Here is a 17,299-nt window from a genome sequence, read left to right as displayed (position 1 = left end):
CTGGAGAGTGCTAGTCCATTTGCTTGGCACCATCCGAAGATTTTCTCTAGGTCTGTCTTGATCCACTGTTTAGTCTTCATGTCCTGTTTCTTCAGTGGGATGATCAATTAGACATCATTAGCATATATGTAGCATTCCCATTCCAGTTTTCTGATGAATTTCCCCAACGGTTGGAGGAAGATGTTGAACAGTATGGGTGACATAGTGGATCCCAATGGTACCCCATGTCTATTTCTTTCCAGTTGTTTGTGCTCCCCTGCCATTCTACCTTTGTTAGTCTTTTGGAAAAAAAGGACTCTATCCATGCCATGACTTCTTTGAGGCCAAATTCTATGCATCTTGATTTTAGCAGTGTTTGTTGGACTAGGTCGAAGGCTGCTGAGAGGTCCAAGAACCCCAGCTGTACATCTCCTTTTGGATGGTGTTTGATGACAAACAAGTGTTTGTTGGACTAGGTCGAAGGCTGCTGAGAGGTCCAGGAACCCCAGCTGTACTTCTCCTTTTGGATGGTGTACTGTTACTAGCATGGTTTCTGTGCTCAGGTGTCTTCTGAACCTTGATTGAGCCTGGTCCAGCTTTGATGAGTTTTTTTTTAGGAAGTTTGATATTTGTTGGCAAGCTAGTTTGTCTATTAGTTTAGATATCCACAGTTAGTTGGCTACTGATCTATAGTTGGAAGGATCTGCTATGTCATTTTCTTTACTCTTCAGGATGGGCTTCATGACAGAGTTTTCATTTAAGTGGAACATGTCTAGACTGTAATGATTCATCGATAAGGTCTGTGAGGTAGGAGAATCCTGGGCCTTTGAGCTCGCTCATCGAGTGTATCGGGCATGTGTCGAGGGATGGTGAGCTCAGCTTCATTCTTCTGAGAAGTTTCTTCACCTGGATCTCTATGATGGGTTTGAACACTTCCCTTGTGTCTCCTGTTTCCCCTGTCTCTTTGTCTGTTAATATGTTGTTATTAAGGCCGTTGTCTTGCTGAATTCTTTACTGGTTAGGGAACATTTGTGGGTGATTTCTTTCTGTTCTTTCCCCAAGAAACCTTACACTACCTGGTATAGGGTTTTTGTGGAGTTCCAGCTTCAAGGATCTTTTTTGAGAGCAAATCCCTCTTTTCTTATCTTCTTGAGGTAAATTCTGTTGACTCTAAGCCAGGCTTTTCTGGCTTCTTCATCTTTGTCTGATTTTCTTTTCTTTCTTTTTAACTTCATGATTTCATCTGAGGGGTGAACCCATCTTTTCTTTTGATTGTTTTTATCATTTTAATGGGGTTACCTCCTCTAGACTACAGTCCAGTGACTCGTCCCATAGACTCACCCATTCTGTAAGGTCTTTGATCTCAGGTTTTACTTCTCTGAGATGTGTCTCCAGTCTGTTTTTGAATTTAATGCTGTCTATGAATCCTCTCCCTATTTTCAGTTTTGTTCCAGATTGTTTCCTATTTTCTGATTGTCTTATTACGAAGGGTACTAAGTAGTGGTCTATCTATAATACTTTCATAGAGATGGGGTTGCAGTCCCCTAAATCTTCCTCTCTGCCAAACAGTACATAAAAACTGCCATCTCCCCGGATCAGACTTTCAGCCCATCAAGTCCAGTGATCCGCAAACGCGGAGGCCCAGCCAGGTGCACACCTGGCGTAATTTTAGTCACCCATATCCCTCTATGTCTCTTGTAAGGAGATGTGCATCTAGCTTGCTTTTAAATCCTAGAATGGTGGATTCCACTATAACCTCCTCTGGGAGAGCATTCCAGGTGTCCACCACTTGTTGCCTTGAAGCAGAACTTCCTGATATTTGTCCTGGACTAGTCCCCCCTCAGCTTCAGTCCATATCCTCTTGTCCGTGTCACATTGGACATTGTAAATAATTTTTTTTCCTGCTCTATTTTGTTGATTCCTTTCAGTATTTTGAAAGTCTCGATCATATCCCCTCGCAGTTTCTTTTTCTCAATGGAGAACAGTCCCAGTCTTTTAAGTCGTTCCTCGTATTCCAAGTTCTCCATACCTTTTATTAGCTTCGTTGCTCGTCTCTGCACCCTCTCCAGCAGTTTTATATCCTTCTTTAGGTTGGGAGACCAATGTTGGACGCAGTATTCCAAGTGTGGTCTGACCATTGCCCTATAAAGCAGCATTATAACTTTCTCCGATCTACTCGTGATTCCCTTCTTTATCATGCCCAACATTCTATTTGTTTTCTTCGCCGCCGCCACACATTGTGTTGACGGTTTCAGGGTCCTATCTATCAGTACACCCAGGTCCTTTTCTTGTTCGCTCTTACCCAGAGTTGCACCTCACATTCTATACTCGTGTTCCTTGTTCATTCTGCCTAAATGCATTATTTTGCACTTTTCCACATTAAACTTCATCTGCCATTTCTCCGCCCATTTCTCTGACACAAGTCACTCTGGAGTTCCTCGCTATCCTTCTGCGATCTGATTGCCCGGCATAGCTTTGTGTTGTCTGCAAACTTGATGATCTCACTGGATGTTCCTTCTTCTAGGTCATTGATGAAAATATTAAATAAGATGGACCCAAGTACCAAAGCCCTGGGGCACACTGCTAGTCACTTTCTCAGAGTCTGAGAACTTCCTATTTATGCCCACTCTCTTTCTGTTCTCCAGCCATTTGCCTATCCATCTTAGTATATCTCCCTCTATTCCATGGCTTTGTAGTTTCCTGAGAAGTCTTTCATGTGGAACCTTATTGAACACTTTCTGGAAGTCCAAGTATATTATGTCTACCGGTTCTCCACTATCAATTTGTTTGTTCATGGTCTCAAAAAATTGAAGTAAATTCATCAAACATGATTTCCCTTTCCTGAAGCCGTGTGGACTGACTCTCATCAGGTCGTGTGTATCCAAGTGCCAGACTACGCTATCTTTAATCAGTGCTTCAACTATCTTTCCAGGGACAGACGTAAGACTCACAGGTCTGTAGTTGTCCGGTTCTCCTCATGATCCTTGTTTGAAAATTGGCGTGACGTTCGCTATCTTCCAATTGTCCGGTATCTGTCCAGTTCTAATCGACAGGTTGGCAAGTTTTTGCAAAAGCTCTCTGATTTCAACCTTCAGTTCTTTTAAGACTCTTGGGTGAATTCCATCAGGTCCAGGGGATTTGTCGCTTTTAAGATTGTCAATCTGGTAGTATATCTGGTCCAAGTCCACTTCTACTATGGTGAGGCTGTCCTCTATTACTCCTTTGAACACTTTCACTGCTTTTGGTATTGCTTCAGTGTCCTCCTTCGTAAAGACAGATGCAAAGAAGGAATTTAGTCTGTCTGCAATTTGTTTATCTTCCTTGATGTACCCTTTTCTTTCCTGGTCATCCTGCGGTCCCACCGCCTCTTTTGCAGGTTTTTTTCCTTTTACGTATCTAAAGAAGGGCTTGAAATTTTGGGCCTCTTGCGCTATTTTCTCCTCATAGTCCTTTTTGGCATCCCTCACCGCCTTGTGACATTTCTTCTTATCATCTTTGTGTTTGTTCGAAGCTTTGGTTGTTTTCGTGCGTTTCAATTTTTTAAAGGAGTCCTTCTTTTCTTTTATGGCTTCCTTCACCTCTCTAGTAAACCATGCCACTTCTCATTTGCTTTTAGTTTTCCGTTCTTTGGAAATCCACAGAATGTTTATCCTTTAGCGTGGGTTTTCTCATTCACTGGTTGGTGTAGTCTTAGACCTTCCAGTTGTTGGACTATTTGTTGGGTTTTTTGGCATGCAGGGTCCTCTACATGTAGATTAAAATCATCACATACTCAGAATGAGGAGATTCTTAGGTTTATTTCTGTGATGAGGTTTACAATGTTTTCCCACTCTTCTGTGTCTAAGTGTTGGATAACATATAACAACATTATGCCAACTTGCTTTTTTACTATCTATCTACAGCTTGCCACCTCTTTCCCTCACCCCTCCAGTATTTCCCTAACTCAATCCATTTCCCCCATCATGTTCCCTCCTTTTATTTATTCCCTCCTTCCATCATGTGCCCTCTACCCCTTCCATCTAGTACCTTCTCCTCTCTCTGTCCACTTCCATCGTCTGCTCCCCTCTTTCTCTCCTCCCATGTGCCCACTGTGTTTGTGTTTCCTACTCTAAGAAGTAGACATTCTGCTCCTGTTGGCTGGGTAGTTTTCATTTGTTGGAATCCCAGGTTGGATTTGTTTATTACTGCTAACCCCCCATCTATTCTATTTTGAAGCATGATGTGGTCTGGTAGGCACGCCTCACTTTTGACGACCAGGATTGAGCCAGGATTCTGTTACCAGTATGAAGTCCAGTTTTTGTTCCTCTGTTAAGTCTGCGATCTGAGTTCCCCTTCTTATTCATGGATCTTGTGTTTAGTAGGCCTCCTCTCCATGGTGTATTTTGGTTTTGTGCTTGCTGGTTGGTGTGTGTTAGTTATTTGGTTTTATTTTTCCTGTATTCCTATAATGTGGATTCTTTCATGTGTTCTGAGTTTATCTTTAGGATTGAAGCATTTACCACATTCAGAACATTTATATGGTTTTTCTACAGTGTGGACTAATTTTATGAGTGATGGGGCAGATTCTGCATAGGACGCCAGTTTTAACAGCCACCTAAGAAACTGCTGAGAATCACACACCGGCTTCCTATACAGAATCGGATCTGTCCTAACAGACAGACACCAATCCCCACCTAACTGCCCAGATTCTCTAACTGGTACCCATGTCACAGGCACCAGTTAGAGAATCATACTAGCTTGATCGATGGATCCCTTGCTATCAGCTAATCATGGAAAGGAATCCCACTGCTGCAATCAGCTGAGCAGCTGAGGCAAGGGACCCCCCACAAGTCCTGCTCAAATCGACATGAGGGATGCCAACTCCCTCCTGCCTCTGAAGCCTCAAACACCCCACAAGCAGCTGGGCAGGCGAGATGCCAACTCCCACCTGCCCTCAAAGTTCCGAATCCCTCACAAAGCAGCTGGGCCTACATTTCAGGCATCTGTTGTAGGCATAGGGAGATGCCTAGGGCCACTTAAGCTCTCCCAAGGCCGTTTTTGGGCGAAAGCATGTCCAGCCTTGAGCAAACTTAAATGTCCCAAAGCATCTCCCTCATCTGCGACAAACAATGTAGGTTCCCTGATTCAAAGTTTTTTTTTTTTTAAATGCATCCAAATTGGCTGCTAGAGAGTGGTAGGACCCCTACCACTGCCTAGTTGGGATGCCTGTTTGTAGAATCAAACCCTATAAGTCTAACTGTGTTACTGAAAGATTTATTATATTGAGAACATTGGTTTTTCTCCAGTGTGGATTCTTTCATGAGTTCTGAGTTTATATTTAGTATTGAAACTTTTACCACATTCTGAACATTTTTATGATTTTTCTCCCATGTGGATTCTTTTATGAGTTCTGAGGCTACCTGTGTTATAGAATGATTTTCCACATTCAGAACACTGATATGGTTTTTCTCCTGTGTGGATAATTTTATGAATTCTGAGGCCACTTGTATTACTGAAGGATTTCCCACATTCAGAACACTGATATGGTTTTTCTCCTGTGTGGATTCTTTTGTGAGCTCCGAGTTTATATTTAGCATTGAAGCTTTTGCCACATTCAGAACATTTATACGGTTTTTCTTCTGTGTGGATTCTTTTATGAGTTGTAAGGCTATTTGTATTATTGAATGATTTCCCACATTCAGAACATGTATATGGTTTTTCTCCTGTGTGGATAGTTTTATGAATTCTGAGGTTACTTGTATTATTGAAGGATTTCCCACATTCAGAACATTGATATGGTTTTTCTCCTGTGTGGATTTTTTTATGAGTTTCAAAATTATATTTAGAATTGAAGCTTTTATCACATTCTGAACATTGATATGGTTTTTCTCCAGAGTGGATTTGTTTATGAATTATGAAGCTACGTGTATTATTGAAGGATTTACCACATTCAGAACACTTATATGGTTTTTCACCTGTGTGGATTCGTTTATGAGTTATCAGGCTACCTGTATTATTGAAGGATTTTCCACATTCAGAACATTTATATGGTTTTTCTCCTGTGTGGATTCTTATATGAGTTGTGAGGCTACTTCTATTATTGAAGGATTTTCCACATTCAGAACATTGATATGGTTTTTCTCCTGTATGGCTTCTTGTATGAATTATGAGGCTACTTTTATTATTGAAGGATTTTCCACATTCAGAACATTTATATGGTTTTTCTCCAGTGTGGATTCTTTTATGAGTTTCGAGTTTACAGTTATAATTGAAGCTTTTACCACATTCAGAACATTTATATGGTTTTTTTCCAATATGGATTCTTTTATGAGTTCTGAGGCTATTTGTTTTATTGAAGGATTTCCCACATTCAGAACATTGATATGGTTTTTCTCCTGTGTGGATAGTTTTATGAATTCTGAGGCTGCTTGTATTATTAAAGGATTTCCCACATTCAGAACATTGATATGGTTTTTCTCCTGTGTGGATTCTTTTATGAGTTCCGAGTTTATAGTTAGAATCGAAGCTTTTACCACATTCAGAACATTTATATGGTTTTTCTCCAGAGTGGATTCGTTTATGAGTTACGAAGCTACCTGTATTATTGAAGGATTTTCCACATTCAGAACATTTATATGGTTTTTCTCCTGTGTGGATTCTTTTATGAGTTACGAGGCTACTTGTACTTTTGAAGGATTTTCCACATTCAGAACATGTATATCGTTCTTCTCCTGTGTGGATTCTTTCATGAAGTATGAGGTCACTTTTTTGATTGAAGCTTTTATAACATTTAGAGCATTTAAATAGCTTCGCTGCCTTGGGGTTCATTTCATGCACTTGTTTCTTGCTAACGCTGATTAATTCAAATACCTGTCTGAAGTTGTCATCAGGTACAGAACATTTTGATGGTTTTATTTCTTTAGGCACTTTTTCATTAATTATAAGTTGTGATTTATATGTAAATGAATTTTCACACTCCCTATACTGGAACAGATTGTTTTGTCTCTGAATTTTTTTTTGTCCAGTCAAGTTTGACTTACTGATGAACATTTCCTCACATGTAGTACTCTGACAAAGTTTCTGCCTGCTGATTCTCTCATTTTGTCTGAGATTTGAACAGTTGGTGAAATTTCTCTCTTGTTCAGTACATACATTCGAGCTCTTTCCTGTTAAGGTATTTTCATTCATGCTAGGTACGTTATCAGCTGAACAATCTGGGCTGTCTCTTGAAGGGTCTTTGAATATCCATTCCTCCTTCTGCTGCCCATAACATACTCTCATTCTCTTATTCTGAAATCCATCATCTGTCAGATAAAAATGAAAGCATATATGTAAATTATACAGCTGGTAGAACAGTCTTTAAATTCATTTGTTTGTAGACAGGTGAGCAATGGCACTGTGCTTTCAAGGCCCTAGCAGTAGCCCACAAGAGAATTTATGCCACCACCCCCTCCTACATAAAATCTAAGCTTCCCATCTACACCCCCACTCGCTCCCTCCGCTCAAAATCAGAAATACGCCTATGCATTCCCCCTGGAAGGTCCCTCCTCTCAGAAACTGCCCGCAAACGATCCTACAGCCACTTCATCCCACATCTCTGGAATAAACTCCCCCCCAACTCAGGCAACAGAACTCTTTATTGACATTCCGTAAAATGGTAAACTAAACCAAAGATCAACTAAAGATCAAACTAAAGATCTCCCTCAGTCTACACCCCCCCTTAAACCCCACCTCTCTCTTCTCTCCCCTTTAACTTCTCCTAAATTTCAGTATAGTCCTCTCTTAGTCTGTACTCTGATAAATTGTCTGTACTCTGAAAAATTGTTTGTACCCTGATAAATATTGCACAATTTTGTATGTCCAAGCACCTAAACCTATTGTACATCTTATTTGCCTAATTACTTCTACTGTGTATGTTTACTTGTAGACCGTTCTGAGCTACTGGGAGAACGGGATATAAATCTAAATAAATAAATAAATAAAATAAAAATGAAAACAGACCATCCTGATCTTATTTGCTGGTTCTGAACATCTCCTCCTCCCCTCCAATATATGCAATGATTCCCTGTACTCTGATTACATTCACTAACCAAAATGTCTATGTGATAATTTAGAAATACTCCACAGCACATAGCAAGGATGGAAAAATTATGTCCTACCTATTAATTTTCTTTCCTTTAGACGCAGCAGATGAATCCAGAGACTAGTGGGATAGCATACATCTACCAGCAGGTGGAGGTAGAGAACTGACTCCCATGTGTATATCTTGGATGGAGTCCCTCCTGGCCAGTCAGTATTGCTCAATGCACAAACATCCGGATAAAGCAGCTGAACCTCAACAAACTTCTTTCCCATAAGCAAAAGAATATCTTGACTCCAACCATGAACATAACCTGCGATAAAAATCATCTTTGAAAAATTCCGATCGGATGGGGCTCTGGATTCATCTAAAGGAAAGAAAATTAACAGGTAGGACATAATTTTTCCTTCCTTAGCGCCGGCAGCAGATGAATCCAGAGACTAGTGGGATGTAGCAAAGCCACCTCAACTCGGCTGGGACAAACATGTCACCTGTGCAATAACTGAAGTACCCAACGACGCCTCCAGGCGCTTTGCCACATCCAAGCAGAAAATGTGTTCGAGGACGACCAAGTGGCTGCCCTACAAATTTCTTCCAAAGAAAGCCCCTTGGACTCAGCACAAGACGTAGCCATTGCCCTTGTCGAGTAAGAATGGAGAGCTTCCGGCAACTGTTTGCCCACCAACAAATATGCGGAAGCGATAGCCTCTCGGACCCAATGAGCCACCGAGGCCTTGGAAGCCGCTAGACCCTTCCTAGGACCCAAAAAGAGCACAAAAAGATGATCCAAACGCCGAAAATCATTAGTAACCTGAAGATGGTGCAAGAGCTCTCTCCGTACATCAAGCAAATGCAAAGCAGGAAACCGCAACCCCCAATCCTCTTCTTTGAATGACGGTAGGAAGAGGAACTGATTGACATGAAAAGGTTACACCACCTTAGGAAGAAAGGAAGGAACCGTCTAAATCAAGACTCCAGCCTCTGAGAAATGTAAGAACGGATCCCTGGAGGACTATGCCTGCAATTCAGACACACACCTGGACTATGCCAGGGCTACCAGAAAGCACAGTTACTTACCATAACAGGTGTTATCCAGGGACAGCAGGCAGCAATTCTCACCTATGGGTGATGTCATCCACGGAGCAAGGATGTGAACAGCCTCGCAAGCAGACTTGCTTGTAGAAACTAGAAGTTTCGAGTCAGCCGCACCTGCCCAGCGCAAGGCAAGTCTCCTCAGTTCAGATAACTAGCAGAGAAGCCAACCAGGGGAAGTGGGTGGGTTGTGAGAATAGCTGCCCAGGACAAGCAGGCAGCCTATGGATGTGGACTTACGACCCCCCAGGAACCACCGAATACAAAAGATGGGGATCATCGTGGGAGACTCCCTCGTACGGCATGTGGACAGATACACCGCAGGAGGGAGAGAGGATAGAATCGTCACCTGCCTTCCGGGAGCGAGAATGAAGGACGTGGCCAACAGGATCTCCAGGATCATAGACAGCGCCAGAGGAGAGGACACTGCTGTGCTTATCCACGTGGGAACCAACGATGTGAGCAGACGGAAGTATGACAGGGAAGAAATGAAGGGCCAGCTCTGCTCACTCAGAAGAATACTGAAGATCAGGGAGGTGAAGGTGGCCTTCTCCGAGATCCTCCCGGTACCAAGAGCGGATGGAAGGAGACAAGGGGAACTGCAAGCAATCAACGCTGGATGAGACGATGGTGCGAAGAGGAAGGTTTTGACTTTGTACGCAATTGGGCAACGTTCTGGGGAAGAAGCAAGTACTACAGGAAGGATGGACTGCACCTCAACGAGGAAGGAGCAAGAATATTGGCAGGCAACATGAAGAAGGCCATTGAGAGGGCTTTAAACTAAAGGACAGGGGAAAGCCAACAGTCGACCACCAGTCGATGGCCCGGGCGACAGGATGTCCCAAAGAAGGAACTATGGACAACTATTCAGACGCAGGTGGGGACATGCACAAATCATATAAGAGAGACAACATAGGAGCAGAAAAGGATACCGTGAAAAAACCAAGGGAGACTGTTAAGCTTAAAGATTCCAAGAAGGTAACACACAGGGAACTCAAATGTATGTATACGAACGCTAGAAGTTTGAGAAACAAAATGGGGGAACTTGAAGCAATAGCAAAAAACGACGAACTGGAAATCATTGGCATAACAGAAACCTGGTGGAATGAGGAAAACAAATTGGATACAGTACTACAGGGATACAAACTGTACAGAAGAGATAGAGTGGGGCAGAAAAGTGGAGGTATTGCCCTATATGTTCGTGAAGAAGTAGAATCTGTGAGAGTGACTATGACAGAAGAGAAAAAGAAGGTGGAATCCTTCTGGATAAAGATTCCCAGACGCAACGGTGCTGACACAAAGATTGGCCTTTACTTCCGACCGCCAGGACAGGGGGAGGAAACGGACTCGAAAATGATTGAGGAAATTAAACACAAATGCAAGACAGGTAATGTTGTAATCTTAGCGGATTTCAACTTTCAGGGGATAGATTGGGACCTGGGAACCTCAACTTGTGGCAAGGAGGCAATGTTCCTGTAGGTGCTAGGGGACTGCTTCCTGGAACAATTGGTGGGGGAACCAACAAGAGAACACGCCACCTTGGACTTGGTCCTAAGCAGCATTATGGGGCCGGCTAAAGATGTAGAAGTCACAGTCCCACTGGGGACGATCAATCACAACCGGATCAACTTCAAACTCGATGTCAGGAAGGGGAAAGGCACTAAAGCCTCAACCACGACTTTAAACTTTAAAAGGGAAAGATACGATAGCATGAGAACCATGGTAAAACAACGGATCAAGGTTGGGATGAAGCAGAGATCCCTGACTCTGTGTAAGCAGAGACAGAAAGACTGGTAGAAGATATAGCTCCTTGCTACTGAGTTGAAGTAGAAGGGAGTACCAAGGATGTCTCGGCCACCGAGGAGCAATCAGAATCATGAGCGTTCTTCAACTTGACAAGAATCTTGAGAATGAGAGGGAATGCTCTGAGATTAACTCCTGCATGGTCTCATGCACATGAAAGGTTTTAGAAGACTTCCCAGTGCCAACCATAAGGGGATTGGGCACTGCCCCCTCTCCTGTGCAGACATTCCATTGCCTTAGAAATAAAGGCCGCCAGTTCCTCCCTATGGAACAGGCGCAATGCCGAGGGATTGTCCCCCTCAGCCTCCTCTAAATCCATGTCCTGCACCCCAGCCTCCCCCCCCAGCACCAAACAGAGGAAGAGAGATCTCAGGGTTGGAGAATTCATCAGTCTCGGGAAGCACTCTGCGCCTCTTGGCCCCTTTTTGACCTCCCCCCCATACCAAACTGTGGTTGGGCCAACGTCACCTGGGCTTAGCCACCTCCAGAGATCTCTCTCCCTCCGTCCGGGTTTGCCTTCTGCTGCAAAAAAGAGCACACTGACTGGCCAGGAGGGACTCCATCCAAGATATACAATACACCTGCGAGTCAGTTCTCTATCTCCATATGCTGGTAGATGTATGCTATCCCATTAGTTTCTGGATTCATCTGCTGCCGGTGCTAAGGAAATTATTACTTAGCAATTCTTTGCTCACCACTCTTGATATCAGCATCTTCCTCTTCTCCCCCCAGCTGGTCACTGGCAAAATCATCTTCCATTTTCAGGTTCTTTCCTGTGAGGTCAGCAGGGTAACTTTGGCTGCCTGTAAGAAAAATGAAAAATAACTTCAAAATTTAAAAGAAAGCCCAACATCTAAGAAAGTGAAAACTTGGCTAAGACTGGGACGATGGGACTTTTATGACCTTTGAAAAACCAGTTACTTACCTTAACATGTGTTATCCAGGGACAGCAGGCAGATATTCTCACATGTGGGTGACGTTATCCACAGAGCCCCAATACGGACAAACTGCTCAAGCAATCTTGCTTGAAGAACTTTAGAAAGTTCACGACTGACCGCATCACGCATGTGCGAGTGCCTATCTGCCTGATGCAGGGCGCACTTCTCCTCAGTTTAGATAGCCAGCTAAGAAGCCAACCAAGGGAGGTGAGTGGGTTGTGCTGTCCCTGGATAAGGAGAAATTAGGTTCTTACCTGCTAATTTACTTTCTTTTAGCTTCTCCAATCTGGTATAGGATTAATCTTACAAGCAGGTATATATCTCATCATGACCAGCAGGTGGAGACTGAGACAAAACTTTGGAACTGTACATATCATGTGGCCCCTCCCTCATTACCTCAGTCTGCCGAATAGCCAAGCAGAACTAAGAACTATATACAGAAAAACAAACAAGATTCCGAACAGGAGTATCAACAAATAAAACCAGAAAAGATGTTGGAAAATGCAAAGGAACAAATACAAATAGGAAAGGTCCCCATAGCTCGCCAGCTATGCCAGCCAAGCCACAGCCACTGTTCTTAATCTCCCCGGCCCTAGAAAAATGCTAGAAACTCATCGAAAAATGAAAATCTGCATGCGAGAACACGACAATAGAAAGGTTGGGTTCCTATACTGGTCTGGAGAAGCTAAAGGAAAGTAAATTAGCAGGTAAGAACCTAATTTTTTCCATCTTTAGCACTCTCCAGACCGGTATAGGATTAATCTTATGAGCGGGACGTACCAAAGCAGTCCCCATCATGGGTGGGATCCCCGAAGGGCCGACACCATAACATGCGCACCAAACACCGCGTCCCGACGAGCCTGAACATCCACACGGTAGTGACTGACAAAGGAATGTAAAGAAGACCAAATATCCACAGGAGGCATCAGCAAAGACCCAGCCCAAGAAGTTGCCTGACCCCGAGTAGAATGAGCCTTGAGAAAGTCCGGAACAGTCTTTTTCTGAAGAAGATAAGTAGAAGCAATAGTCTCCTTGATCCAGAGCACAATGGTAGCCTTGGAAGCGCCATTCCCCCTACGAGGACCTGCTAGAAGGACAAAAAGATGATCTGATTTCCTGATCTCCTGGGTCCGCATTATTGATCACCTTGACAGACACAATCTGATGAGGACCAGCCAGCACAGCTTCAGCAAAGGATGATCTTGCTTGACGAACTTGCTACACTTCTTCACGGGAGTAAACAGGCGGATAGATAAGGGCGATCCGGTCGACATTGTATATCTGGATTTTCAGAAGGCGTTTGACATTCATGAACAACTACTTCAAAAAATTGTGAGCCATGAAATCGAGGGGGAAATACTCATGTGGTTTAAAAACTGGTTGGTGGATAGGAAACAGAGAGTAGGGTTAAATGGATCATATGCGGACTGGAAAAACGTCACAAGTGGGGTGCCGCAGGGTTCGGTGCTTGGACCCTGTGCTCTTCAACATATTTATAAACGATCTGGAAATTGGTACGACGAGCGAGATGATTACATTTGCAGACGATACAAAGTTATTCATAGTAGTGAAGACGCAGGTTTGCAAGGACCTGCAACGTGACAAACACGCTTGAGAAATGGGCTGCGACATGGCAAATGAGGTTTAACATGGATAAATGTAAGGTGATGCATGTCGGTAACAGAAATCTTATACAAGAATACAGGATGTTCGGTGCGGTATTCAGAGAGACCCCCCAGGAAAGAGACTTGGGAGTACTGGTCGACAAGTCAATGAAGTCGTCTGCGCAATGTGCGGCAGCTGTGAAAAGGGCGAACAGAATGCTAGGAATGATTAGGAAGGGGATCACAAACAGATCGGAGAAGGTTATCATGCCGTTGTACCAGGCCATGGTACGCCCCCATCTGGAATACTGCATCCAGCACTAGTCGCCGTACATGAAGAAGGAAACGGTACTACTCGAAAGGGTCCAGAGAAGAGCGATTAAAATGGTTAAGGGGCTGGAGGAGTTGCTGTACAGTGTGAGATTAGAGAAACTGGGCGTCTTCTCCCTTGAAAAGAGGAGACTGAGAGGGGACATGATCGAAACATTCAAGATAATGAAGGGAATAGACTTAGTAGATGGAGACAGGTTGTTCACCTCTCCAGGGTAGAGAGATCGAGAGGGCACTCTCTAAAGTTAAAAGGGGATAGGGCCGAGGGAGCCGATCCAAGATGGCCGAATGCTAGTAGGTCTGAGCACACTCTCCCCAAGCTCGTCTCATTTATTTTACTTTTATTGGTAAAATTCTACCTTTAGCCATGCTGAAGAGGAGAGGAAGGAGTGCTGGTGGAGCCTCACAACGCCAACAATATCGCCAGGGAGTTCCCTGCAGGAGGCGCGCAGTGGCGGTGAGTCTGCGTTGTTCTCCATGGGGCCAGAAACATCCTTAAGCCCCGTGAGAGCACCTCCCCCACGCCCTCAGTCTACCAGTTCGCCGCAAGCGGAGGTACTCCCGGAAGTTGGAGTTTACCTCCTCCCGGAGGCTCAGGAGATCCAAGGGGGAACTGTGTTGCCGGGGCCCTTGCTGCTGCAGGGAAGCTCGAATGCAGAGACTGAGGAGGAAGCGAAGGGGGAAGCAGGAACCGAACATGACGATGGAAGAGACAGTTTGCCAGAGGGTGAGCTAAATAAACCTAAGTTACACTTTCTTCAAATAGAGAAGCCCCAGGAGGTAACATTGGACTCTTTGTGGGATTTAGTGGCTAACTTGGCAAAGTCCATAAGTCCACAATTACAACTATTTGAAAATAAAATTAATAAACATGAGACTGACATTAAAGACTTAAAAAGTGAAATTGAGGACTCTAAGACCTCAATACAGAATGTATTTCAAGATATAAAGGTTTCTAAACAAATTATTGAGACACTAATTAAAGACAATACTGATTTAAGAAGGAAAATGGAGGTAATGGAAAATTTTTCACGGAATAACAATCTTAGGCTGATTAATTTTCCTAAGGTACCTATGATAGCCCCTAGAGAAAAGCTTAAGCGTTATATGATTGAAATATTGGAGCTTTCTGAAGAAACATTACCACCATTTACAAAAGTTTATTACCTTCCAAATAAAAAATTGCAACAGCAACAACAACAACAGAATATGGGACAGGACTCTATGAACTTATCTAATATCCTGGAAACATCTGATAAAGAATTGGCGGAACCAGCAACTTTACTTATAACAGTAGCGCTCGCGCCAGATAAAAACTGGTTGCTGAGACTTTTCTTTAAGAATAAACAAAAATAATTTTTAGGTTGTAAAATACAGATGTTCCCAGATTTGGCCAAGGAGACCCAGCGGAGGAGACGTGAATTTTTGCTAAGGAAACCTGGTGTTATGGCTCTAGGGGCTACATTTTATTTGCGACATCCATGTAAATGTGTAATTAACTATCGTTCACATAAATTTGTCTTCTTTGAGCCATCTCAACTGACAACCTTTCTATCAACTTCATGTTTGGAGAAAGATGGAACATGAGTGCTTAGATTAAGGAAAGGTGTATTTTCAGTCTACTAGTTATAATTTACTTAATTTAATTTCTCTCAGTACATTCTTGTACTAAACTTACTTGTTTTATAAAGAAAAATACAAAAACAAATATTGGAATATACTCACAAAAGTTAATCCATACACACAGCTTTGAACCCTTTCTGGTAAAGTCAGCCTGCATCTTGGCTATCAGCATATGCTGAAAAGTCTTTGTTCCCTGTCAGAACAGAAGGAGGGGCTACTCCTCCCCAGAGTTCCACAAACTCTGATTTTGCCTATCTAGTCTTTTAATACATTTTCAAAGTAAAATATATATTCTAATCTACAGTTATTACCTGAAGCTGCATAAGTTTATTCCTAGTTTATAGTTTTAATGGCTTACTAAAATTTACTAAAACTTAATTCTGGATCTATACAATATTACACATGTGTATCCAATTAGTGTTTCAAGCTGCAAAATCATGGCCTCTTGGAATGTAAGGCAACCAGGTCAAAGGCCAACCCCTGTCTGCCTATAATTTCCCTAGGGATCTCCCTTCTAGGCTCTCCCTTCTAGGTTCTTTCTGCCTCCCTATCTTCATGTCTCATCTAGGTACTCCACCCCGGCCCACAAAATCTATCACCTACCGCAAAAAAATCACGAGCGAATTGTTCTGGACCCAATTTCTTAACCAACTTCCCCCTTCTCCTAAACACGCAGACCCAGAGTCCAACTGGCATAATTGGGTTACCCTTTCCAGGACTACCTACCTTGCTCTGGCCCCTTTATCTACAAAATCTATCTCCCACTCCCACAAAGCCCCCTGGTACCTTCCATACCACAGGGAACTAAAACAGAAATGTCGAGCCCTGGAACGGAAATGGAAAAAATCGAAATCCCCCTCAGACAAACAATCCTGGCAAGACAACATCAAGTACTATAACACAATACTAAAAAAAAGCAAGAAAGAACTTCTATGGAGATAAAATCACCAGATCAAAAAATCAAAATAGTACTCTGTTCCACATCTGGCGAAACTTAACCTCAAAAAACGACTCCACCTCTCCCCTCCATCCGCAAATGGACTTAGCCAAATTTTTCAATGAAAAGATTTCCACCATAAGGAGCTCTTTCCCCTCAGCAGTCTCTTACAATTCTCTTCCTCCCAATGACTCAAACCCTATCCCAGCGGATAGATCCTGGACGACATTTGAACCCATATCTGAACCCCAGATCTCTAAACTCTGTCTCAGACTGAAATCCTGCAAATGCATCTTAGATCCCTACCCATCCCACCTCTATGAAAACATTCCTGCACAGGCCATCTCCTCCCTTATGAGACTTATTAACTCTGCTCTACTATCAGGCTTGTTCTCCACAAAAATGGGCCACATTGCCTTGTCACCTATTCTGAAAAAAGCTGATCTCGACCCCTCCTTACCATCAAACTACCGCCCCATAGCAAATATCCCTCTACTTACCAAACTTCTAGAAACCATAGTTGCTACCCAGCTCTCTTCCTATCTCGAGTGATTCTCCATTCTTCACCCCTACCAACATGGCTGCAGACCGAGCTTTAGCACTGAATCCCTCCTAGTTTCCCTAATTTCAAAGGTACAACTACACTCACGTAACAAATTCGCTGTCCTATTACAATTCAATCTTTCTGCTGCTTTTGATGTCGTCCACCACGACATACTTCTTTACCAACTTTCCGAGATTGGAATCGACTCCACCGTCCTAATGTGGTTCTCAAACTTCTTACACTCCCGCTCCTATACCGTCAACACAAATGGCACCATGTCCACTCCTTGGACTCCATCTTGCGGTGTCCCTCAAGGATCACCCCTTTCCCCTATTCTCTTTAACATCTACATGTCCTCCCTGAAACTCTTTCAACTATCCCCCCTGGAAA

The 17,299-nt window shown here is 43.1% G+C and overlaps 1 protein-coding gene across 1 annotated transcript in view; it reads right to left on the bottom strand.

Moving 5' to 3' along the window:
- The window catches only part of LOC117367669 (zinc finger protein 493-like), a 156,069-nt gene that overhangs the window by 97,318 nt on the left and 41,452 nt on the right, over positions 1–17,299 (bottom strand). Inside the window, exons 6-7 of the mRNA XM_033960451.1 lie at positions 11,629–11,736; positions 5,379–7,262 (exon numbers count right to left, since the gene is read on the bottom strand). Coding sequence (XP_033816342.1) covers positions 5,379–7,262; positions 11,629–11,736 — 1,992 coding nt within the window. The remainder of the gene's footprint in view (positions 1–5,378; positions 7,263–11,628; positions 11,737–17,299) is intronic.

Source organism: Geotrypetes seraphini, chromosome 10, assembly GCF_902459505.1.
Source record: "Geotrypetes seraphini chromosome 10, aGeoSer1.1, whole genome shotgun sequence".
Classification (NCBI taxonomy): Eukaryota; Metazoa; Chordata; class Amphibia; order Gymnophiona; family Dermophiidae; genus Geotrypetes; species Geotrypetes seraphini.
Note: the sequence above shows the minus strand (reverse complement) of the source record. Positions and strands in the feature narration are given on the sequence as shown.